Consider the following 25466-nt stretch of genomic DNA (forward strand, 5'->3'; position numbering starts at 1 on the left):
TTGCGGACTGAGAGGTCCCAGGTCCAATTCTGGTCAAGGGCATGTACCTTGGTTGTGGGCACATCCCCAGTAGGGGGTGTGCAGGAGGCAGCTGATCGATGTTTCTCTCTCATCGATGTTTCTAACTCTCTATCTCTCTCTCCTTTCCTCTCTGTAAAAAAAATCAATAAAATATAAAAAATTTTATATTAAAAAAAAAAAAGCACCAATTTATCCGGCCATTCCAAAAGGCAAACAAGAGAGCACCGTGGTTCAGAACAGCTCTGGGCCCAGCAGGGCCGGGGTTCAATCCCCCAGCCCACTGAGCACCGAGGGGAGCGGTACAATTGGCACAAAGGGGCCCGGCGGGGGGACTGATCTCGCCTGCACATGCCCACACACGCGTGGGTCCTGGTGGTCGCTGCTGACACGGGCTGTGCTGTGGCCCTGAGCACTGGTGCTTCTTTCAAATCTGCCTGTGGCGTGGGGTGGCGATGGTGTGAGCACAAAATTCACCTAAAGGATGCTACAGGCTGAGGCTGCATGTCATTAGGTGAGAGCGTGGGCCAGTGATCTAACCTCTCCACAGCTCCGCGTTCTTTTCTTGAGGATAAAGACCCTGTAATGTCATAGAACGGCTTAAACATGTAGAGGAATAATCTGTACAAAGAGCTTAGCACAACATCTGGCATGCAGGTGGTACTTGAATATGGGAAATATTATTACTAATTTAAAACAATAAAAGGTAAAAAAAAAAAAAATGTAAAATGCCATGGAGAGGTGCCGACAGATGAACTGGTTTGGGTAAAATACAGAACCTCGGACCGGACGGTCAGGGGCTATAGATTCAGGTAAACGAGCCAGAGAATCTGCCTCCATTCCTCCTGACCCCATGGTCCTGGGCAGGGAGCCTCTGTTTCCCGCCTGTGAAATGGGATGGTAACAGCACCTGCCTGGGAGCCTGTGACCGTTTCCCTGGCTGCACTGCCTGGCGCCAGCCCCTGCTGGGCACCCCTCCAGGAGGCGTTCCCACCCCGACGTCCCCACGCTCACCCCGAAAGCCTACCTTGAGGAGCTCGGGCGCCTGCTTCTTGAGCTTGTCCATCTTCCACTCGTTCTCGCAGGGGTTGAGGGAGGAGGGCGGCGCGGTGCAGGAGCAGCGGCAGTCGGACCCCGAGCTCACGGTCTCCACCGTGTAGAAGTCCTCCACGCGCGCCCGCCCGCTGCGCACCCGGCTGCACGCGTCCTTGCTCAGCGGCCGCATGATGCACTTGCAGCGGCAGTCCGAGCCCTCCGAGGTCATCCGCACCTGGTCCACCTCCCCGAACACCTGCAAAGGGGCTCCGTGAGCCAGAGGCCGGGCTGGGGGGGGGGGGGGCCGGAGGAGAAGAGGGGGAGGAGAGGGGAGGGGAGGGGAGGAAGGTTGAGCAGAATCCTGCCCGCCCCCGCCCCCACCTTTGTGAAGGCGGTTAGAGATGGCTGAGAAGCTAGCATCCACTCCAAGGAAATAGAGGGGTTATAATAACACTAATTAAAATATTAACAGCCCCTATGGAAAAATGATTGGACTGTTCCTCCATAAGTAAAATGTAGAACTACTATATGACCCCGTAATTCGACTTCTAGGTATATATACCCCAAAGAACTGAAGGCAGGCATTCCAAGTCTTGGGCGGGCACGTTCATAGCAGCCACAGGGTGGGGACAGTGCGAATGCCCACCCACTGCTGATGGATAAATAAAATGGGGTACACCCACACCGGGGAATCTTATTTAGCCATGAACAGGATTAAGTGGCAATACATGCGAACACATGTATGCTCAAGGAAAGAAGCCAGACACAAAAGCCGATGTATTGTATGATTCCATTTATATGTTTTAAAAAATATATTTTATTGATTTTTTACAGAGAGGAAGAGAGAGGGATAGAAACATCGATGAGAGAGAATCATCGATCAGCTGCCTCCTGCACACCCCCTACTGGGGATGTGCCTGCAACCAAGGTACATGCCCTTGACTGGAATCGAACCCGGGACCCTTCAGTCCATAGGCCGACGCTCTATCCACTGAGCCAAACCGGTTTTGGCTGATTCCGTTTATCTTAATACCCAGAACAGGCCAATCCAGAGGCAGAAAGCAGAGTAGTGGTTGCGGGGATTTAGCGGGAGGGAAAGTGGGGAGTGACTGCTTAATGGTCCTGTGCTTTCCTTTCCGAGAAAATGTTCTGGGACGAAGGAGTGGTGGTGGTTGCACCGTGCCGTGAATGCACTAAACGCCACGGAATTGTATACTTTAAAATGGTTAAAATGGCAAGTTCTGTGTTACGCGTGTGTTACCGCAACACTAAAAACCGTGGAGACCTTTGATTGGGCGCTTACCACGTCCCAGTTTTCATGTGCACGCACCCGTGAACAATGCCTGTGTACGGAGGGTGTTGTTATCGCCAAAGTCCTTACCCTGGCCTCCAAGGCCTACGTGAGCTGACCCCCGTCCCTCAACCCCTCCTCTCGCCACCCTTTCCTTCTCCCACGCCAGCCTCAGGAGCTCTGCAGATGTGGTGCTCTCATCCCGAAACCCTTATCTCCCTGCTATTTCCTTGGCTCACTCCCTCCAATCACTTACACCTCACCTCCTCCAAGAAGCCTTCCCTGACCACCCACCTCCCGTTCCTCCCTGTCCCTTTCCCTAGTGTCTTTTTCCTTATTGTTATCTGTGTGTGTGTGTGTGTGTGTGTGTCTGTGTGTGTGTGTTGGTCTCCCCTCCTCTGCTGAAGGCACCATTAGAGGCAGGGACGTTGTCTAGTTCCCTTGTATATCTTCAGAGCAGTGCCTGCCTGGCCTGGAGGAGGAGCTCCGTAAATATCTGCTGGACCAGCAGGCCTGTGTTTTTCAGACACACCAGAGCAGAGCTAAGAGCCTGGTGTCTGGAGCCTGCGTTAGTACCTGTGAGCTTATGGGCCACTCAGCCTTCCTGTGCCTCTGTTTCCTCCTTTGTGGACGGGCCCCTGCCTTGTGGGGTTGTTGTGAAGATTAAATGAGCTCACGTGGTAAAGAACAGAGCCTCGCACACACTGAGTGTGTCTTAAGTGTGGGTCGTGATTAATACAGCTAAAGAAACAGAGGCTGGGAAGGTGAAGTCGCATGTCCGAGGTCCCACCGCTTTGACTGGAAAGATCTGGCTGCAGACCTGACTTCAGGTCGAAATCACTGGGCTCTGCTGCTTCTGTAGGTCTGTTCCCCCACACCCTGTGTGACCTCCAACGGGTTACACAATCTCTCTGAGCCTCCTTCCCTCCGTGGGAAAGTGGGTGACTCCATACCCAGCCTCCTGGCAGTGAGGATCCAATGAGATAACATGACCTCCGTTTTGTGGCTTCCCTCGCCGCCTCCCTTCTCTCTGGGAGGCTGCCTGGCCGAGTGTCTGGCTGTGATCACTGGCCACTGGGGTCAGCAGGGCCCTGTGGCTGTGGGGTCAGCTCAGTGAGGTCAGAGGCAGGAGCCACGCTCAGTCACCACCTCCAGCCTACCTTGTCCTGATATACCGGCTGGGCTCTGAGATCCCCAATCAGCCACTCCCTCGGCTGTCTCAGCCTGCCCCCTCTGAGCTCCGGGCTCCTGGGTTGCAGCTGTCCCTGGCTCAGTTAACAAACACCCCGAGTCTCTGGCTACTCAGCTCTCACTAAGGCCACCAAGCCCAACTGAATTCTGGGCTTTCTGCCAAGCCCGGCACCCAGGAGTGTCTCTGAGCCCCTGGCCTCCGCCAGGCCCCGGGTGATGGCTGGAGGTGCAGAAGAAATAGACGGAGGAGAAGCTGGCACAGTGAGCCCTGAGCGCAGAGATGCCTACACCAGTCATCTGAGTGGGGGCTGGTGAGCTGGTAGTTTCTCCACGTGAGGGCCTGGGTAGACATTCTCAGCCGCGTCCTACAGAGGAGGAAGCTGAACCCCAGAGCCATCAGGTGACTTGTTCAAGGGGATCAGAAGCTGGAATGGGTGACTTCCAGGCCCTTGGGAGTGAGGACGGAGGGAAAGGGGGCAGCTGTGGGTGGAGGCTTTGTCCTGGGCCCCAGTAGGCAAGGTGTACAGTGGGCACTGCAGGGCAACTCTTCCCTGGCCTGGACACCAACAGCCAGGCGTGGGGGCCTGGGCAGGCATTCCTCAGGTCCCCGCTAGTGCCTTCTCTTTCCTGGACCCCTTCCCACTCCCCCCACTTCCACCCACTCCCCCAGGTGTGGCCAGAGCCCGGCGGGTGGACGTGGGTGCGGTCTGTGTGGTCCGGCCAGAGAGGCCTCCTCCTTGGGAACCGCCATTACCCCCACGCCCACCCCACCCGCCCCAGCAGCAGCCTCCACATCAAACTGCAACATTCCTCCCCTCCGCAGATGAGGTGCTATGTCCTGACGGGGCAGCCAAGGCCCAGGGCCCCGCAGGAGTCGGAAGAGGGAGCCCGGGCCGGGCCTGACCTCCCGGGATCGCTACGTCCTGTGGTGCGTGTTTGGACGAGGCAGAGCTCCGTGATGAGGCGCCAAGCCCGGACTCCGGTCCCAGCTCCCACGTCTCCTCCCCGCGGGGCCTTGACCTTCGGAGACGCAGCTTTCGCCTCTGCTGTGGGGAGGCAACAGTCCTTTCCTCGTAAACGTGTCCGGAGGCTGCAGTGAGTCAACGCACGCAGAGCGCCTGGCACCCAGCCTGGCACAGAGTGGCTGCTCCCGAGTGGCACTTGCTAGTAGAGCTGCTGCCAGCAACCCTCCCTCCCACTTTCTACCTCTCTTGGCTCTCACCACACCCCATCTCAGAGAGGAGCCATCTGAGCACCAGAGAAGACTAAGGGCTTGCCAAGGGTCACACAGCACAGCTTGACTCCAAGGTCTGTTTGACATGCTGTTCCTCCCATGACCACCCGCAGTCCCCCGGAAAGGGCTTCTCTGGCACCAGGGACACAGAAGGGGGTTCTGGGGGAGCATGGGACCTGGGCTCCCGCCAGGCCTGGCCCACCCGGCCCTCAGCATGAGGACAGGAGGCGCTGCCAAGCAGGAAAGCCCCTGCCTCAGCCCCCCATCTCTGCCTGCAGCCTGGCCCAGCACACACTGCCAAAGCCCCCGGAAGTGGGGGTGGACAGTGTTTAAAAAGGTCCCTAGGTATTTGCAAGGAAATCCCACAGAGAGATGGCGAGAAGGCGTACTTGAGGTTTTCCTTAAGCGAGATGGAGAAATCTGGCTGGAATTGGGAAGAGGGGGTTCAAGCTGTGAAATGTTCTGGAACTGGAAGAGGCTCAAATTGTGACACCTTGAGGTCCAGCCTTCCCTCTTCTCTCGTGGCCAGCTTCCATGTCCTCCTGCAGCAGAGACCTCCCTCCTGTAGAGCTCACTGCCAACTGGACAACTCCCCCTGGATGCCCGCAGGCATCCCTGACTTCATCCATCCCAAACTGGACCCAGATCTTCTCCCCAACCCATGTCTAACCCTCCTGCCCAACCCAGATCTCTGAGCCTCCTTTTTGGTTGTTGTTTTTTTAATCCTTACTCGAGGATATTTTTCCATTGATCTTTAGAGAGAGAGAGTACAAAGGAGAGAAAGGAGGAGGGGGGGGAAGAGAGAGACACATCAATTGGTTGCCTCCTGCATGCACCCCAACTGGGGCCAGGGATCGAAACTGCAACCAAGGTATATGCCCTGGACTGGGAACTGAACCCGTGACACTTCAGTCCTTGGGGTCAACTCTAACCACTGAGTAAAACCGGCCAGAGCTGAGCCTCCTTCTTACTCTGGACAACCCATCCGCCGTGTTCTTCTGATTCTTCATCCAGTGTTTCCATCTCTCTCCCTTGCTCTCCACGCCCTGGCAACAGCCTGCGTTCAGGCCTCTGCTCTCTGGGCAACGCAGCAGCCTCCTCTCTGCCGGATTCTCTTCCAAGAGCTCCTCTTTGGTGCCCTGTCACTCTGCTCACAAACCTCCATGGCGCCCTGTCACCTCCATGAGTTCTCAGCCAGGGGGTGTGCCTCAGACTCACCGGGGTGCCCCTGGGAAATTCATTTGCTCATCCCACACCCGTGACAGACTCTCAGGCCCCCAGGCTCCTGGATGCCCACTAACAGCCAAGAATCCTGGAACCCCAGGTGTCTCCAACCTCCTCAGGCTCCCTGTCCAGGACCTGTCGACCCCTCCATGTTCAAGCCCGTCCGACAGGGAGGGACCACGGACGCCTGGGTGTGTCGGCTGGAGGGTTCTGTAAGATCTTGAATGTAGTGCTGGGCGTGGGGGGCACACAAGATGCTTCTCAGGGCTTTGTCCTGGGTCCCCCAGCCAACAGGGGTGCGGGGAAGACCTTGCCTGCAGAGGGACCCTGCGGGGCTGGCCCCACACCATCTGGGTGCAGCCTCCATCACCGCGTCCCCGCCTGCTCCGAGCCTGTTTCCAATTACACCCACAGGCGGAAACTCCTGGAGCGGAGGCACAGCAACACCTAAGCCCCCGGGACCAGCCTGGCCGGGACACCGCCGCCTGCTGGCCCCAGCCCCTCCCGTTCCCTGGCCCAGCTCCCTCAGCTCAAGGCCTTCCCCGTGCTCAGACCCTGGTCCGTGGTGGGGCTGACCAAAGACCCCCGTCCCACACCTGAACGCACGGAGCAGGTGAGGCGCCAGCAGCCCTTTGGCAGATGGAGGAAATGAGGTAGAAATGGGGATTTGGTCTCTGGGGCATGGCTGGGTTTTGTGTGGTTACCTCTTTGTCCATCCCACCCCACCTCCGCGCTGGGCAGCCCCTCGAGATGCCAGGGAAGCTCTGAGCTCCCTCTCCCCTTCCCAGGCTGGACACAGCACTTCCTTACATGGAAACGTCAAGCCTCTTTAGGAGGGACCTTGCTGTAAACACAGAATTCGCACACACAGAGCGGCCTGGCTGAGGCCACGGAGCTCTGTTGTGAGGGAGGAGGAAGCCGCCCCTGGAGCCCAGGAAGTCTTGGGCAGGAGAGGAGCCTGGACCTCCTCAGAGCAGGAATCCTGGGGAGGGGCCGCTTACTCCTTAGACAGTCTTCCAGGCCCGGGGCTACCCTCCCAAGGGCTCCCCCCAACCTAGGAAAACAGGACGGGCTTAGGGAGGAAGGAGGATGGTGCTGTGGGAGGGGGAGGGTGATAATGAAAACAACTCTCTCCGCAGGGCCAGCAGGAGCCCGGCTGTGCTGAGGAATGTGAAGTACATGCACCCATTTTTATTCCTCCCAGCTGGCTGAGGCGGCGGGGTGGGGGTGCCTGGGGGAGCTACCCTGAGTCCCCCATCTGCTGCATCCCCCAAATACTAGCATGTGCCTCCCCACCCCACCAGCCCCAGCTTGCCCCGGGACAACTAAACACACACACACACTCACACACACACACCACTCACACACCACACACAACCTAGCAAGTGTTTGGCTGACTCACTACACAAACAGGGTGTTGGGTTTTCTTTGTCTTTGCTTTGTTTTGAATGCTAGCCCTCCCCCCACAAGCTCTGCAGCCCTCTGCATTGCTCAGAGGATGCCCAAGACCCAATCTTCCTCCCAGCCAGAGAGCTGAGCGGGCCAAAGCGCTGATCAGCTTATCTGGGGGGGGGGTTTGCTCACTTGTCCCTGTGCCTGAGCCAGGTCAGGGGAAATCCTAGAAGGCCCTATATGGAAGGGAAGTTGGGGAGACATCATTTTTTTCAGATGGGGGAACTAAAGCCCAGAGACAGGCAGGGACTTGCCCAAGGTCACACAGCCAAAGCACAAGGAACCAGAACCCAGGTGTTCTTTAGTCACAAGCCCTCGGCCTCTCTGCACACCCCGGTTTGCCCATCTGTGAAATGGGAGAGACTCATTCCCTTCTCGTCCTTGGAGCACAGGGTCCGGACAGCAGCCCCCTGTTTTCCTGTCCGGAGCCGAATCTTCGGCGTGAGGGTCTGCCGATGCCCAGGATCGTGTACTTACTGTGTGGCGAGCAGCTTCCGACCTTTCCCTGCCTGTGGACCGGACAGCCTCCCCTTCTCCACAGGAAAGAGGCTGGAGAGACATCACTCCTTCTCTCTCCTGCCTCCCTCTTGCCCTTCACTAACTCCAGTCCTGTCCTCCTCTCTGGGTCATTGCCAAGGGCTCTGACAGCAGGGTGCTCTCTCTGCATTCTGGATCTCACCCCCTTTTAGAGCCCATGCGGTGAGATTTCACAATCACTGTGTCATGTACTGGTTACCTACTCAGCGCCAGGTGCGGTGCCAAGCATCTTACAGGCATGAGCACACTAACTTAGAGATCATGATGGGTGCGGATGCAGGGTGCAGGAGTGTCATTGTCCCGGTATGTACGAGGGAATGGAGGCTCAGGGAGCTGAAGACCCTAGGGTGCCCAGCTAGGATTTGAACCCAGTTCTGCGGGACACCAGGGCAGATCCTTTCAGCCAACACGGAAAACAGCCACTTCTGGAGGCACGTGTTCTCTAGAGGGTGCACGAGGTCCCTGGCAGGCCGTGGCCAGCCCAGATGGGGTCCCTGGGGAGGGACCCTGACAGCCTCGGCCCCGGGGCTGCTACAAACCTGGGAGCTGCTGGGTAGCAGTGACCCAGGGTCTGCCCCCAGGAGCCAGCCTCCCACGGGAACTCTGAGTCAGATCTCCAGAGCGCCCCTGCCCAGCGCTCCAGGGCATCCCTTCCCTCGGCTGGGGACTGCATCTCCTGTCTGAGCCCCGGCCCCTCTCCCTCGTCCATCCCGGGTCTCCGTGCTGACCTCCAGCCTGCACTGGCCTGGGTCTCAGCGCCCCCTCCTCAGTCCGGGTCCCAGGCGCCACCACCATCTCCAGCGCTTCTTTCCCCGCGCGCTCCGCTCCTGGGATCCAGGTCCCAGCGGCTTCCATGCGGAGCTGGAGGTCCGGTCTCCCTCCCGGGCCCTCCGCTCAGGTCCCCCGCCCCCCTCCTCGGGCGCAGCGCCCCCTCGCGCCGGTTCCCGGAGCAGCGCCCGGTCGGAGGGCCGCGCGTACCTTGCTCTCGGCGCGCGCGGGGCCGGCGCGCAGCAGCAGCAGCAGCAGCAGCGACGGCAGGAGGAGCAGAGGCAGCGGCCGGGGCGAGGTGTCCACGGCCATGGCGGGCACGGCGGGCACCGACAGCCGATAGCCGGGCGCGGACGCCTGGAAGCGCGCTGCCCTGCGAGCGCGGTGCCGCCGCCGCCTCTGTCCGCGCGGCGCGCCCCCGGCCCCCGCCCGCCGCTCCCGCCCCGCGCCCGTCCCTGCCTCCGGGGGCGGAGCTGGGAGGGAGGTGGGCACCCCGCCCGCCGGCTCTCGCCTCTCCGCTAGTCCAGGCGGATCTCCAAGGGCATCCCTGTCCGGACACACACACAGAAGGGACTTGTTCAGAGTCTGCAGGAGCAGCGGGGCGGGGCGGGGTGGGGGGTGGGGGGGCACGGCTTCCCGCACATCCTGAGGCTTCCCGCACATTCTGGGAGGATAAGGCCCTTGGGCGCGTCTCTTCGCCTCTTTGAGTCTCAGTTTCCTCGTCTGTAAAATGGGACAAGTAGCGCTTTCCATGTGGAATGGTGTGAAGGTAGGATGAGTGAGGTTTCCAGGGCAACAGGCCTGTGAGCTCTCCAAACACCGATCCCCTCTCCCGCTGCTCCATGTCTTCCTTCCTCTCAGTCCCTCCCGTCAAGCCCCAGTAGCTGCTACCTTTTAGACACCCTCCCTGGTCCCCACCCACAGGACTGAGCGCCTCTGCTCTCGGACTCCTGGACCCGTGCCTTGTCGCCACTCCTCAGGTTCCCTGCCCATCCCTTCTCCAGGGCTTTCCGGCTCACTGAGGAAATGCTTTGTTGGGATCCCTGGGACCTCCTGTTTTTTTTTGTTGTTGTTGTTTGTTTGTTTGTTTTGTTTTTTTAATATATATTTTATTGATTTTTTTTTTTCTCAGAGAGGAAGGGAGAGAGAGAGAGTTAGAAACCCATCTGCTGCCTCCTGCACACCTCCTACTGAGGATGTGCCCACAACCAAGGGACATGTCCTTGACCAGAATTGAACCTGGGATCCTTCAGTCGGCAGGCTGATGCTCTATCCACTGAGCCAAACCAGTTAAGGCCTCTGGGACCTCCTGAAACCGAGCCCGCCCGAGGGCACCCTGTCTACCATCCCGGGATAAACAGCTCTGAATCACACCTCCTTCTCAATCTCGGCCTCTTTCGAATTTCCCCTCAAATCTCACCCGGGGCCCCTTCCCAGTGATTTTTGCGAACCCTTCTGTTACCAGGGCACATGCTTTGTCCAGAGCAGCCAGCTCCGTGGCCTCAAGGCTGGTTCCCTTCACCTGAGAACCCGTTAGAAATGAAAATTCTCAGCCCCCCACCCCCACCCAGACCCGAGGAAACGGAAACAGAAACTCTGGGGTGGGGCCCAGCATCTGTGTTTTAACAAGCCTTCCCGGGGAGTGAAGGTTTGTGACCCACCAGCTGAGTGCAAGTGGTCTGATGCTCCGTAACTCTGAGCTGAATAAAAGAATCATGTGTAGCCGAAACCAGCTTGGCTCAGTGGATAGAGCGTCTGCGGACTCAAGGGTCCCGGGTTCGATTCCAGTCAAGGACATGTGCCTTGGTTGTGGGCACATCCTGGTGAGGAGTGTGCAGGAGGCAGCTGGTTGATGTTTCTCTCTCACCGATGTTTCTGGCTTTCTATCCCTCTCTCCCTTCCTCTCTGAAAAATCAATGAAATATATTAAAAAAAAAAAAAAAGAATCATGTGCAGTAGGTGTTCATTACAAATTAGCTTCTTTCACAACTAGAGATCCCTTAGGGAGGTGTCAAAACCAGAACTAGTGTAAAAAATAAATATAGCGTGTGTTTTTATGCGCATAGGCCACTCATTTTCAACTGATGTGCCACAAGAATTTAAAACATGCACACCTGACTATTTAATCAGGGGCACTAACCTCTTTTCCCTTTGATTTTCAAATAAAAAAAAAAAAAAGGAACAGCCAACACAATAGTAGCTGTCCAGTAGGAATTAATAAAAATTATACCTATTTTTTTTGTCAGATCGGTAAATATATATATATATATATATATATATATATATATATATATATATATATATATTGGTGTGCTGCAGAATTTTAGTGATTAGTTTATGTGTGCCATGAGATGAAAAAGGTTGGTATAGACTATCTGGGAATGGACACAATGAATCGGTATGGTAGTTATCACTAAGGGGAGGGGGGACCAGCTGTTGGGAATCAGAATAAGGAGAAAGGCTGGCTTTAAATTCATTCATTCATTCATTCATTCATTTGAGAGAAAGAGAGACATTCATTGGTTGATTCTTGTATGTACCCAGACCTGGGATTAAACCTGCAACCTTGGCATATCAGGATGGTGCTCTAACCAATGGAGCTACCCAGCTAGGGCTTGAAGGCTAGCTCTTCCCTGAATACTTTTTCCCATCCTGAGGATTTTGTACTGTGCGACCTATCTATTCAAATAATAGACCAACCGAACTTACACAGCCCTGGCGGTGGTGTCCTTTCCCCAGCCCTTTCTCCCCCTGCAGCCTGGCCAGTTTCTCTGGCTAAGAGCTCTGGAAGAGCAAGGCTGCTGCTCCCAGTGAACTCTGCCCCCTGCTGGCTGTTCTCCCACATGGCCCCATCATTTCTGCTTTCCTCCTTTCCACCATTCTCTGCTTCAGTGGGCTCCAGTCATAATGATTCTCTCAGTTCCAACTTGGTCTTAGGACCTTTGCTCACACGGTTCGTTTCTCCAGAAACTCTCTCCACTTAGTCTGACCCACATTTACTCATCTTCCCATCTCATTCAATGCTCCTATCCCCAAATGCCTCCCCTGGACCAAAACGAGCCCTGTCACACACTCCCATAGCACCAGGAACTTGCACGTGTGTTCTATTGTAGCATGTATGTGCAGCTGTGGGCTGAGTGGCTGAATTCTGTGTGATTATTTGATTTAATTATGTCTGTCTCTCCCACCACAGGGCAAGGCCCCCATGATGGGGCTCATACCTGCCTTGTTCTTAGCTGTATCCCTGTCTTCTTATCCTGTTAGCCTGCTTACCTTCGACCTCAGGACCACTCCCTGGCAGATGCCTTCTTATTCTTAGACACTTTCCTTTCCAGCTCTTCTGTCATGAGTCCTGCTGGTGGTGAGAGTATTTTCATGTCTTTCTGAGCCTATTTCCTCTTGGTAGATTTGGGGAAAAGTATTGACTTCTCTGGATTGTTGGGGGACACTGGCGGGCTAAGGCTCCATAGTAGGAGATGGGCATGTGGTAGGTGCCTACCTCACAGAACAGTGAGGGTCTGCGCACATCATCATTTCCCTCACCCTTCTCAAATCTGTGGTAGCTAATTCTTTCTATTTATCGATGAGAGAGAGAGAGAGAGAGAGAGAGAGAGAGAGAGAGAGAGAGAGAGAGAGTTGTTGCTCCACTTATTTATGCATTTATTGGTTGATCTGGGATCAAACCCACCACCTTGGTGTATTGGGATGATGCTCTAACCAACTGACCTCCCCAGCCAGGGCCATTGTAGTTGATTTTTCCCAAGAAGCATTTTTGGAAGAGTGATAACTGCATATTAGGACCAGTCTTTATATATATATATATATATATATATATATATATATATATATATATATATGTATGTATAGTTGATTTTTTTACAGAGAGGAAGAGAGAGGGACAGAGAATTAGAAACATTGATGAGAGAGAATCATTGATCAGCTGCCTCTTGCATACCCCACACACCCCCACCAGGGATGTGCCTACAACTAAGGCACATGCCCCTGACCGGAATCGAACCTGGGACCCCTCAGTCCGCAGGCTGACACTCTATCCACCAAGCCAAACCAGTTTCAGCAGGACCAGTCTTTTCTTTATTCTTTTCTTTCTTTATCTCTTTTTTCTTCCTTCCTTCCTTCCTTCCTTCCTTCCTTCCTTCCTTCCTTCCTTCCCTTCCCTTCCCTTCCCCCTTTCTTCCTTCCTTCCTTCCTTCCTCACCCAAGGATATGTTTACTGACTTTAGAGAAAGGGAAAGAGAGAATGAGAAACATCGATGTGAGAGAGAAACACTGATTGGCTGCCTCTCACAAGTGCTCTAACTAGGGATGGGACCCGCAACCTAGGTAGGTGTTCTGACTGGGAATCACACCAGGAACTTCCAAGTGTGTTCTATTATAGCATACTAGAGGCACAGTACACAAATTCATGCATGGGTAGGGCCCTTCTGGGTGGCCTGCAGGAATTGGGCCAAAACCTGGAGTCCAAAGCCGCCTGCCCCTCCTGCACATGCTGGTCCCACTGTGCCTGCTGCGGACTCACACCCGATCAGTCCACACTGCCACAGCAGTGCTCACAAGCCATGAACCTGCATCTGGTACCTCCCAAGGGCTGAAACCAGGTCGCCGACATCCCAAGGGGTCCTGGATTGCAAGAGGGTGCAAGCTGGGCTGGGGGACCCCACTGGTGCACAATCAGGCCAGGGAGGGATTGCAGGAGGGCTCCGGGGCATGTCTGGCCCATCTTGCTCAGTCCCGACCCGCTGGACCCCAGCAGCAAGCTAACCTTCCTGTCAGAGCATCTGCCCCTGGTAGTCAGCGCGCTTCATAGTGACTGGCAAATCAGTTGACTGCCCCCTGGTGGTCAGTGTGCATCATAGCAAGCATTTGAGCAGCCTTAGCATATCACTAGCATATTACGCTTTGATTGATAGTTTGGTTGTTCTGCCATTCGGCCTATTTGCATATTACCTTTTATTATATAGGATTATTATATAGGATACTAGAGGCCCAGTGCGTGGATTCATGCAATGGTGGGGTCCCTCAGCCTGGATTGTGCCCTCTCAAAATCTGGGACCCCTCAGAGGATGCCGGGTTTCAGCCCAAGGCAGCAGGTGGCCTGGGAGGAGCCTGAGCGAGGGCCAGGCTTTGCTCCTGCTTATCCCAGCCCACTGCGCCTGCCATAGAGGCAGGAGAGGCTCATGCCTCCACAGCAGCACTCACCAGCCCTAAGCCCAGCTTCTAGCTGAGTGGCATTCCCATTGTGGAAGTGCACTGACCACCAGGGGGCAGCTCCTGAGTTGAGTGTCTGCTCCCTGGTGGTCAATATGTGTTGTGGCGACTGGTTGACCAGTCATTCGGCAGCTTAGGATATATATATATATATATATATATATATATATATATATATATATATATATATATATATATATATATATAAATGTGCAGTTGGGGGTTGTGTGATTATATCCTGGAGATTTTGCCGTAACCTATCTATTCAAATCATAGACAAAAGGTATTTAAACAGAATGTACTTACACAGAACAGGTTGATGAGCCAACTGAGCCACAGCAGCCAGGGCAGGGCCTCCTTTATATTAGTAACAGGTCCCATTTATTGGACACACCAATTGTGAATTGCTTTGCATACATCATCTTATTTAATTCTTGTAATAATCCTGTGAGGTAGCAACTACGATTATTATTCCTCATCCCCTAGAACCAGACTTTGAGGCTCAGAGGTAAATGCCCAAGGTCAGTTATTACTTAGAAAAGACAGATATGTTTCATTCACTCTTTCACCCAACAATTATTTATTGAGTATCTATAAGGTTCAGGCCCAGTGCTCAGCAATCGGAGTTAAAATCATGAGCGTGAAAATAAAGTGGTTTGATTTGTAAGGGAGACCAGGAAGGCTTTGGGAGGACGAGACAGCACGGTTGGTCTGAAGGATGAGGAGCTGTTTCCGTGGGCTGAGTGTTTGGCCGAATTCTGTGCCCCCCTTTGAGCTTAGAATGAACGTAGAATCTCTGTCCATCACTGAAACCCCAGGACTGCTGAAGGCTTCCGCACTGCCGTTTAGCCTGATGGGATCTCTTAGGAAAGGGCACTCACCATCTGCAGAGGCTTGTGATAGAAAGGAAAGTTCTGGCCGGGACACATTTTAGAATCCGGAGTGGAGGGTATGGCTCAGAGGACCCATCTCCTGTCCCACCTCACCACTGCCACCCCAACACACACCCCAACACACACACACACACACACCAACACACACACACACACACACACCAACACACACACACACACCAACACACAACACCCCAACACACACACACACCCCAACACACATACACACACCAACACACACACATACCAACACACACACACACCCCAACACACACACACACACACACACACCAACACACACACCAACACCCCAACACCCCAACACACACACACCCCAACACACATACACACACCAACACACACCCCAACACACACACCCCAACACACACACATACCAACACACACACACACACACACACCAACACACACACACACCCCAACACACACACACACACACACACACACACACAGGGCTTTTCTCTCCCTCTTGGGCTGGGGAATGGTAGTGGGGAAGCACCCACGGAGAGACCATTTCTCATAGTCCACAGAGAACTCGACAGAGCCCGAAGGGAACCCAGAGGGGACCCAGATGCCCCCGAGGAGATACTTGAACAGGATTCTGAAAGAGGAATAAGGTTTGGAGCGGGCGAAACCAGCAGCATTCCAGCTTGGAGGAACTCTGGGTTCAGGTTCTCGTGTCTGGAATCCTCATCTCTGCCAGGTGACTTCATCATCATCAGTGTATGACAGGGACAATATTGGAGCTACCTTATAAAGGGGTTTGAGGTTCAGGCAACGTCGTGTTAAAACCTCTCAAAGCAGCGGCAGGCACAGACTAAGGCACAATACAGGTTAACTAATGTGGGCAAGGAACCGGCCAGTGCAGAATGGTGTTGCAAAACCTCCTGCGTAACAGGTGAGGGAAGGGGCGTGATGAGAAATATGGGCAGACGTCAGACCAGACAGGGACGCATAAATGCCAGGAAAAGGACGTTTTAAAAACCAAGGAATGACATAGACGAGCTAAAGGACTGGCGGAGCAGGGTGGGGAGAGGGCGGGAAATGGGCAGCTAACCAGGAAGCCGCGGCGTAAGCCGGCAGGACAGAGGCGGGCGAAGCATTAAGGTTCTGGGTCTTTGTTTTCAAACAGGCCAGGTAAGGGCTTAGACCTTGGGGGGCAGCAGCGATGAGTCCTACCGAGAGAGGGTGTCGTAGGCTGACGCCCAGGAAGGTCCCAGAGCTGATGACCGCGCGCCGCCTGGTGGCCAGAGGAGGCGGGCTCAGCCGGGAACAGCAAAGACGACAAAACCCGGGAAACTGAGGCGGGGACCGGCGTTTGGGTTCTCCCAATCGGACCCCGTCCCAACTCCGCTTTACAGATTGGGAAACTTAGAAGAGAAGGGGTACAAGGGTGGGTAAGGAGCCCCTCAAATCGAGAGCTTCAAGACACCAGTTTTTATAGAGTTTCTTTTTATATGTTTATTATTGATTATGGTATCATATAATTGTCCTCACCCCCCCATTCCCATCCCAAACCCCTCCTCACATATGCCCCCACCTCCCTGTTGTCCATGGCCACTGGTTAGGCTTATATGCATGCACACAAGTCCTTTGGTTGATCTCTAGAGTTTCTTTAATGGCATCAATGGCCTGGGAGTTTCGTTTGCCATTCCGTTCCAAGGGGCAGGTGGAAAATGAAAGAGGAGGAAGAGAAACTTTTGTCTTTCCCGCCCACCCGGAGGTAAAAGCCTTTAAAGACCACCCCGGAAAGCAGAGTTTTATAGATTCTATTTGCATTCGAACGCAGTCACCTCGAGTTAAACTCCGACCCTTTAATCTCGGGTCCAATTTGTCCCGAAGCCGCAGAGGAAGGTCCCCGTGAATACCCCCAAACTCCACCCCCGCCAACCCCGCCCCGGAGGCTGGGCTTCGTTGCACGTGCTCAGCGGTTCCTTTGCGACCCACCTCCTAGGAAAGACCCATTGTCATCGCGAGGGGGTTCCAGGAGTCATAAGGAAAGTTGACTATGGATAAATCACAACAAAGAAAAGGCCCCGAAGTCATATATACCCTTTTATATAGAGGAAGTATTTATTAGAGTTTCGAGATTGAAGCAGGCTTTGGCTTTTCAGTTCTTCAGAGCTGCTACATTGTTCTTTCCACCCCTGCAGTTGCTGGAGTCCCGCGCGGCCGGCCTCGCCGGGCAGACTCCAACTCCCAGCGTGCCCCGCGGGCCCGTGCGTGGCCGCGGCGCGTGACGTCGGGGGAGGGAGCTGGCCAGTGCTGAGGGGGCGCGGCGCGGAGGGGCGCGGAGCCGGGCGGCTAGGGGCCCAGAGAGCGCGGCGGCCGGGAGCCCGCCGGCCCCTGACAGCCCCCTCCCCCTGGCGGACGGCGACGACGACGAGGGCGCCGGTCATGGCGGAGCGGCGAGCCGAGCGCGGGCCCTGAGCACCGCCGCATGGAGCGGGACGAACGGCCTCCGAGCGGAGGGGCAGGCGGCGGGGGCTCCACGGGGTTCCTGGAGCCGCCCGCCGCGCTCCCTCCGCCGCCGCGCAACGGTGGGTGAAGGGCGTGCAGAGTCTGGCCGGGCCCACCTGGACCCAGCCCCGTGTCCCCTGACCCGGGAGACCCCTTCCCTCCGCCTCCTAGCACCCCGGGAGGCTACGGCGCATGGACCTTCACCCGGTCCCCTCGGCGCGCACCTCCCACTCCTCCCCTGTCTTCCTCAGTGTGGAGCCGCCTTCTCCGGGCTCTCCTCCGCGCAGATCCTCCCCCCGCCTGGTTCCCTCTACTCGGACCTTCATTTCCCTCCCCGCTCTTCCTCCTCCCCCCTCCCTGTCCCCTCTGCGGGACCCCCCCACCCCCAGGTCCCGTCATGGCAGACCCTCCCGGGGTCCGCGTCCCCTCAGTGCGATCCTCCCCCAACCCCCACCCCCTCAACCCCCATCCCCCATCTCGCGTCCCGTCAGTGGGGGCTTCCCCTCCCCCTCGGGTCTCCTGGGCTCAGAGCCTCCTCTTCCTGCCCCCTGGGTCCCCTCCGCGGGGGGCCGCTCCCCCATTGGGTCCCTTCAGCGCGGAGCCGTCCCCTCCCCCCAGCCCCACTCCCCACCCCCACCCCGGTCCCCTCGGCCTCCCCACGCGGGTCCCTCCGCCCCCGCTGACGCTCCCTCCTCGTTCCGCTGACCCGACGCCACACCCTCGTCCCCTTGGTCCCCTCGGCCCCGCACCTTCCTGGAGCCTCTTTCCTCGCGCCCTCTGCTACCGCGACCCTCCACCTCTGTGTCCCCTCTTCTGCCCCGCTGGTGCCCGCTCCGCACCCCGTTTTTCCCCGCTCCCTTCCCTCCTCTGCCAGGCGACAACTTTCTGCGGGCTCGGCTCTCGGTCCCGGTCGGGTGTTGGGGGGACACCTGTCTCCCCGTGTCTCCGGCCGGGTCCGGGGCCGCGCTCGCCCCACCTCGTTCCTCCCGGTCCTCTCGCCATCCAGGGCCCCGAGCCCAGGGAGTGCCTCCCCCGGCCCGGCCCGGGCTCCCCGCCGCACCCCCTGCCCCCGCCGGCCCAGTCCTCGGCTCCCCGCATCCGCCCGGCTCCCTCCCCCTGCGGCGGGATGTTTCATTTGTATCTGTTTGATACCCCTCCCCCCCCCCCACCCACCCCCCCAGTGTTTGCCGCGGGATGTTTTTATTGGTAACGTGTAAGGAGCTTTTGTGGGGTCGTAAAAGGTGAACTTTTGAACTTGGAAAGCGCCCTGGAGCAATTAGCGCGGGCGATAGCCCCGGGAGGCCCGCATTACAAAGGGTGCCCGTTCGGGCCGGCAAACGCTCCGGCGGCAAACCCGATTTATTTATTTATTTGCCCTGCCTTCCACCTTTCACATCTCATTTCCGAATAAAGGGCAGGCTCTCCGAGATGCTCGCCTCCTCCCCTCTCTGCGCCATAAACTCGCAATTCCCTGCAAGATCTAGGACCGAACAGTGCCTAACAAGTAACAGATTTCAAATTGAATGCAAACACCCGGGACAGTTAGGAGGCACTAAAAATTAACTGCTCCGACAAGAAGTTTCTCAGTCGGGATAGTGACCTGGCAGGTGGGAGGAGAGGAACCTGGATATAGGTCACTTAGGCGCTCAGTTGTTGAACGAATGAGGAACTACGGAAGGACTCTTTGGGTGGATCTGAACCTTCATACATATACTGTCAGTTCAGGGGACGTGCTGTTTTTACCAGTTAAGAGAAAAGTGTGTTTAGAGGAGAGCCTGGTTAACTTCACTTGATGTTGCTGACCCAAGAGTGATATGTTTTCAAAGCTCTTGTCCTTTTTTAACATGTCTTGATGTGCGGTATATAGGTGGCCGGCAGCCTCTTGGGATGTCTTTGGAGACTAATTTCTGAATGTGAACATGTTTGAGATCAATAAAATCCCGCGTCACAAAGGAGGCTGGAATCTAGTTAGGGTAGGAGACAGTATACTGGAACAAAGGGTTTCTTTAACGCTTTTAACTTTTCAAGCCTTTAAAGTGGAGATTTGGTTTGGTATTAAAGTGAGAATGTTATAAATCTGATCTAAATTTTACCATGCTGATTTTTTTACCCAAGCCCAGATCTTATAGCCCACAGTAATGTATTTCTCATAATGCTTTTCTCTGTGTGTATACTTCCTGTACCCACCTTTGCATAACACGTGATGGATTTTGCTGCAGACTTAAATTCTACTGAGAATATTGTTGTAAGGGAAGCCTAGGAACTGCACTTGCTATTAATTATTCATTAATACATTTTAAAGAACCCAATGGTAATGTTAACTCTTAATCAAATTTCCTATTCATAGTCTCATTTCCTCAATTGCTCAGAACCATTCAAAAAACTGTTATGGAGTAATCCACTTAGGCTAAGGTGGCTTTAATATTTTACATCAGTCCTATTTAGTGCTATAAATATTTTCTTTTTCTCTAAAACACAATGGTCTTTTGGCACTTTGATGAGCTTAAAAAATACATGAAACAGACTTGTAGGATGCTTTATTTTTCAGGGTAAAAATGAGCATTGTGTTCTGTTTTACAGCTTATGTTCATTATCTCAATAACATGCTCACAGAAAAGTCACACACACAAAAACAAACGAAAGAAAAGGAAAGTTTATCTCTGGAATGGTGGGGATATTTTTTTTCTTTTATACTTTCTTAATTTTATTTTTCTCTAAAAGTAAAGGAAATTGCTTAAGTTCTAAGCAGAGAAAATGAAATTTTCTCACTTTTTATCCTACCGACTGATAATCACTTTGTATGAAATATTTGCAGTAGATAATTATCTTTTGGTTTCTGGCATGAAGAAATAAACTGGAGGTGGAATTTTAGCAATGTTTTCCTGTCGGAAACGCCATTGATGTTGAATTTACAGTCCTTTAAATGGCTTTTATTATTCTATCAGAACAGAGCTGCTAGTCTTTTGATGCACCATCACCCTTCCAGGAATTCCCTGTGCTAACTCCACTAGATATTTACAGTTGTTGCTTTTAGGTTTTCATAACAAAAATGAACTAATTTAGAGGACTGCTCCCTTTTGGGGTTTCAAAGGAAAATGAATGACTTAAGTATATTACATTTGTTTTATTTTAAGAAAATGAGGAATTAGACTTAAACATTTCAAGTAAAGAAAGGTTATAAGCCATTAAAAGCATGTTTTATATAATTACACTTTAGGAGAAATGCAAAAAGTTCACTAAATAATCGGATGCCCTTTTCCTGCTATGGCCCTGCCATCCAAATGTTATTCCTGAAAATAAATTAGCAAGTGTTTTCCATGACAATTTAATTTCAGTTTGTGACTTTGAAAGTTAATTCTAAATTACCTAAAAAATTTCTACTTTCATTTAAAAAAATGCATGCTCTAGTGATGTTTTTCTTTGGAACAAGCAGCACACAGGTTGGTTTTGTTGGGGGGGTGGGGGGGTAGGTCCTCTGACCTCCAAAGAACATGAAAAGCAACAGTGAGCAGATTCACTTTTGATTTTTGAATAGCAGTAATGTGAGAGGACCACATTTCCAAACTTAGATTTACCACCCACCAAATTCTTTTTTGAGTATTTCTGTTTCATGTGATCAAAATCTGATCATGACATGCTTTCTAATCTGTAAGTCATTCTGAATGTTATAGCAGAAGGATGTGTGTGTGAACAGGAATTAGATGAGAAGGACTGAGATGGCAGCTAATGAAAAAGAACACGTACATTTCCTAAAATATGCCCAAATCATGCATTCCCATATTTTATTCATAATTTCTTGGTTCCTTTTTCCTTTTACCGAGGTTGTGGAGCAAAGGCAGAAAATAAAATACGTCATTTTGGTTAGTGGGGGGATGGAGGGTAGAAATGCCAACTACTATGATACTGCTAAGGGGTTTCTTATACCACTTACAGTGCTTGTTATGCAAGTCGGGTTTAAATCGCTAACGATGTTTGCATGTTTTGGGGCCTGGAACTGTGTGAGTGAATTTCATCCTGTATTATGACTAGGTTAGGTATTTATTAGTTTGTTTGAATAAATTGGTCCATTAATGAATTGTGGTCAGATGGCAGCTTTTGGCTTCAGAATTAAGGACAGCCTCTTTGACATAGGAGACTTCCTTTTCAGCATGCTCAACTACATTTTAGGGGCCTTATTATTACTATTTTGTTTTGTTCTTATGTTTATTTTTGTGTTGTAGCCAAGTTAAATGACATTTCAGTTTAAGTATTTCTTCCATGTTGAAAGTTAAATTTGAGAAAATACCTTTTCAGAATACATTTAAATTTTTGGTCCAATCTTTTTTTTAAAGGAGAACAATAAAAATGCTTTTTTTGGTGTGTATGTGAACCAGTCATTGTTTATGTGTAAAGGGTCATAATCAGGAAAATCAGAATTCTGACTCAACAGATAAAAACAAAGCTTTCATTTCATCAAAGAATAAGAGTGCCCTTAGAACAATTTTAAACAGAAGGTAACTACTGAATTTATCCACACAAGAGTGCTATAATATACCTATTTCTCTGTTGTACTTTGAAAGTATTTATAAAACCAACTCATTGTGAAAGAAAATACATTCTTTTAAACTTTCATATTCTTAATATCAGCTTTTCCTGGCTCAGGTAATTTCTTATGGGGTTATGGATGCCTTTGATTGATAACTAGGGTTTAGAAATACCAGAATTATTAAAAGTCGGCAAGAAGTATTGAGCTCGTAATTCTTTATCTTGTGTTGAGCTGATGTTTCAGATTCATCTGAGCTTGATCTCTCACACTTAAAAAAAAGTTCTTAATGTAACTTTGATCTACAGTACTCATAGAATCAGCCTGCTGTTTATTTATTGCTTGTTTTCCAACATGGCTTGTCTTTATGAAAAAGATAAGCCTGTTAGACATTAGTTTCCTTAATAATGTAAAGTTAGAAGAAAAACAAAACACGTTGTCTCTAACTTTTTCAGTGTGGTTTAGAAATAACTATAGAATAGAGAACTTTATTTTAAAGAATTTCGTACTTTATTTCCTTATTACCTGCTGTTAAACAATAGTAGCCTGCGTGGAACAGTTTCTCAAGAAAACAGACCCCCCTTCCCCCGTTACGATTATTTAAATAAGACTTTACTATGTAACCCAGCAATTCTAATTAACAGTGATTTAGTTGGGGAGAGAACCAGGATTTCCTCAGCTGGCTGTTGGGAAGCTGAATTGCCTTTTACCCCACCCCCAGCTGCACCAAATCTTTTGATCCCTAAGCTACAGTGGTTGTCATTTGAGAAAGCAAACTGAGAGAAAATTAAGTTGTGAAAATAACCTACTTTAAGGCTTCATTTGCATTTTGGAATTTTTGTACTTAAAAAAATTATACAAATAATTGAATCTTTAAAATTTATCTTGAAGGAAGCAAACTGACCAAATTCTCTTGTCTAAGAAATCCCTGGATTTCTTAAAAATTTTTGGAAATGTTTTAATATTGACAATCACTATTTTAAGAGAAGTTATCCTAATTATAAATTCACAGGAAGCATCAAGTCTTTGAATTTCCTTAGGAGTGTGGAAATTTGGGGAAAACAAAACTTAGTCCTTAGACACTATAACCATTTTCATTCAGGGTATTTTGTGGTTTTTCCCCTTACTCATTATATAAGTTTAAAGAGAACTACAAATTCTTCTCTCATATACAATTTGTTATATTGAGTTAACTTTAAGAAGTACCTTCAAATAATGAGTCTTTGGATCCTAATTGCGAATTGAATACCCTTAAGTTTGTTTACACCAGAGAAGCTATTCAAGCATAAACCGCAGATGGCAGTAGTAGCATATTTTTATGTTTTCTGGAAGGATTCTTGCCTTTAAGTTGGTGTCAATTCTATGGGCACTGTTGATAAGTCAGCTGGTGAGTGTAATGTTTCCAAAACCAATTCCCTAGACAGCAACATGTAATGTATTCTGGAAACAAATCCTGGTGGTTTGATTAGAAGATATACTCTGTGGGTGGTTTGAACCGGAATAGTGACTTTGCTGTCATTGCCAAAGTGATAATAGGGATAGAGGGAATTGCACAATAACCTTTAGCTTATTGGAACTGTAGTGATTCTATTAGCAGAAGAAGTATTAAACAGAGATACTTGCTCGAACGACTAATTACATTGGAAATGATTTATAATTCATTTAAAAATATACTCAAGATTTGCATTTGAGAGAGAAATGCACAACTAAATTCCTCATGAGGAAGAGGTAGCTTTCTCAGCTATTTATTTCCAACTCCTTATGTTTCATAGTACCATACAATTTTAGTCTGAAGCGTTTTATAGGTCTACTAGTGGGTTTTACCTGCTCTTTCAATCCATCATTGTAGTGTCAAAATCTGTGTTCTTTATGTTTTCCTCTGAAACTATTGATTGAAAACGGACGTGATTGATTTAACTGATGTTTAAACTTCCTATGATATTTCCTTTGAGTCTTAGTTTAAGACTCAGGAAACATTTCAGTGACAAATCTGTGCCAAAATGAAGGACAAACTATTTCAGGAAGGAACTACTTAACCTGTATTGAGTTTTCATTAAAAAATTAAATTTTCAGTGTTACCCCAATAAATTCAATAAAAGGGAAAACATTAAAAAGAATTTTATTTGTTCATGCACTTATTTCAATCCTGAAGCTGTATCATCTTGGAAATATTAAAAACTCAGACTTGATCATTTCTGTTAATTCCTTATGCTGCATAGGATCAGATGCAGTGTTCTTTTATTTTATTTTATTTTTTTTATCACAATGAAGGCACTGAACTATAGTAGTAGTCATTGTATTCTTCACCGTCATACACTTGTATTGGGGGGAGGGGAGGCCTAAATGAACTCCAATTTATGCAGTTTAGTTTTTCTGTCACAAGAGAAAAAACAAAACAGGACAATTCTGTGAAGCCTTACATACCTTTTATCCTGTTTCCTCATTTCTTGCCTTTTAAATTTATACATGATTAATAAAATAGTACTCAGTTGGATTGTATTATTTTCTACCATTTATCATTTGTTGATCCGTCATTACTGGATTGTTTCAGACTTAATCTCTTTCCACTTATTGAGTCATTAAATTTGTTATTTACCGGTGTTATTGAAACCAGTAGCTTTCAAACTGTGTTCCATGGACCTCTAGGGGTGTCCCCGAGACCCTTTCAAGGAAGCTCTTGAGCTCAAAACAGTTTTTATAATAATACTGACATTTTTTGTCTTTTTTGCCATGCTGACATTTGCACTGGTGTTGCAAAAACAGTGGAGGGTCAAAACTGTTGGTGCCTTAGCAGAAGTCAAGAAAACAAATTGTAGTACCGTAGTAGTAGTTGTATTCTTCACCTCCATATATTTGTATTTTAAAAAAAGAAGCCATTTTTACTTAATGTCTTAGATGAAGCAATAAAAATGATTAATTTTATTAAATCTCAACCCTGGAGTATATTTGTTTTTGATATGCTATGTCAAATACATGCAAACCATTTCTGCTGCATTCCAAAATAGAAAAGTTATATGCAGCTCATTTGTTGTGAGCTGAACTAACTGCTTTTTTTTTTTTTTTTTTTAATGGAACACCATTTTTACTTGAAAGAACAATTAACTAACTATGGTTTATTCAGATTTGGGTATTTAGCAGAAAGTTTTTAAGAAAATAAACAGCGAGCCGGTTATCCAAGAAAACCTGACATTTGTTGCGGGTGAATAAAAATTGAGCTTTCAAGCAACAATAGCATGTTGGCAATCTTGTCTCTGTCACTCTGAGCTTGACAGCTTCCCAATACTTACCTTTTTAAATGAGATTGGTGGTGATATTAACAAATAGGATTTTAAAATATTGTATAAGGAAATGATAACATTTTGAAGATCATCTTATTTCAGTAAAGGAGTATTTTCCAAATCTCTGGGTATATGACATTACAAAATCCTGCATGGGTAAATACCTGTTCAAAATGTTATGTAGGCTAATGAACTTTTTAAAAATATATTTTATTGGTTTTTTAGAGAGAGGAAGGGAGAGGGATAGAGAGTTAGAAACATCACGATCAGCTGCCTCCTGCACACCCCCTACTGGGGATATGCCCACAACCAAAGTACA

At 50.4% G+C, this 25466-nt stretch overlaps 2 protein-coding genes across 3 annotated transcripts in view; one reads left to right on the forward strand and one right to left on the reverse strand.

Moving 5' to 3' along the window:
- Positions 1-9192, reverse strand: part of OLFML2A (olfactomedin like 2A) — a 28687-nt gene extending 19495 nt beyond the window's left edge. Inside the window, exons 1-2 of the mRNA XM_084898051.1 lie at positions 8961-9192; positions 1046-1309 (exon numbers count right to left, since the gene is read on the reverse strand). Of these exons, the coding sequence (XP_084754177.1) occupies positions 1046-1309; positions 8961-9062 (366 nt within the window). The 5' untranslated portion in view covers positions 9063-9192. The remainder of the gene's footprint in view (positions 1-1045; positions 1310-8960) is intronic.
- Positions 9193-17141: 7949 nt separating this feature from the next.
- Positions 17142-25466, forward strand: part of NR6A1 (nuclear receptor subfamily 6 group A member 1) — a 142318-nt gene continuing 133993 nt past the window's right edge. For both annotated transcript variants that reach the window (XM_084898387.1, XM_084898388.1), the window contains exon 1: positions 17142-17427. In XM_084898387.1, coding sequence (XP_084754513.1) covers positions 17328-17427 — 100 coding nt within the window. In that variant the 5' untranslated portion in view covers positions 17142-17327. The remainder of the gene's footprint in view (positions 17428-25466) is intronic.

Source organism: Pipistrellus hanaki (assembly GCF_964339955.1).
Source record: "Pipistrellus hanaki genome assembly, chromosome: 11".
NCBI classification, from domain to species: domain Eukaryota; kingdom Metazoa; phylum Chordata; class Mammalia; order Chiroptera; family Vespertilionidae; genus Pipistrellus; species Pipistrellus hanaki.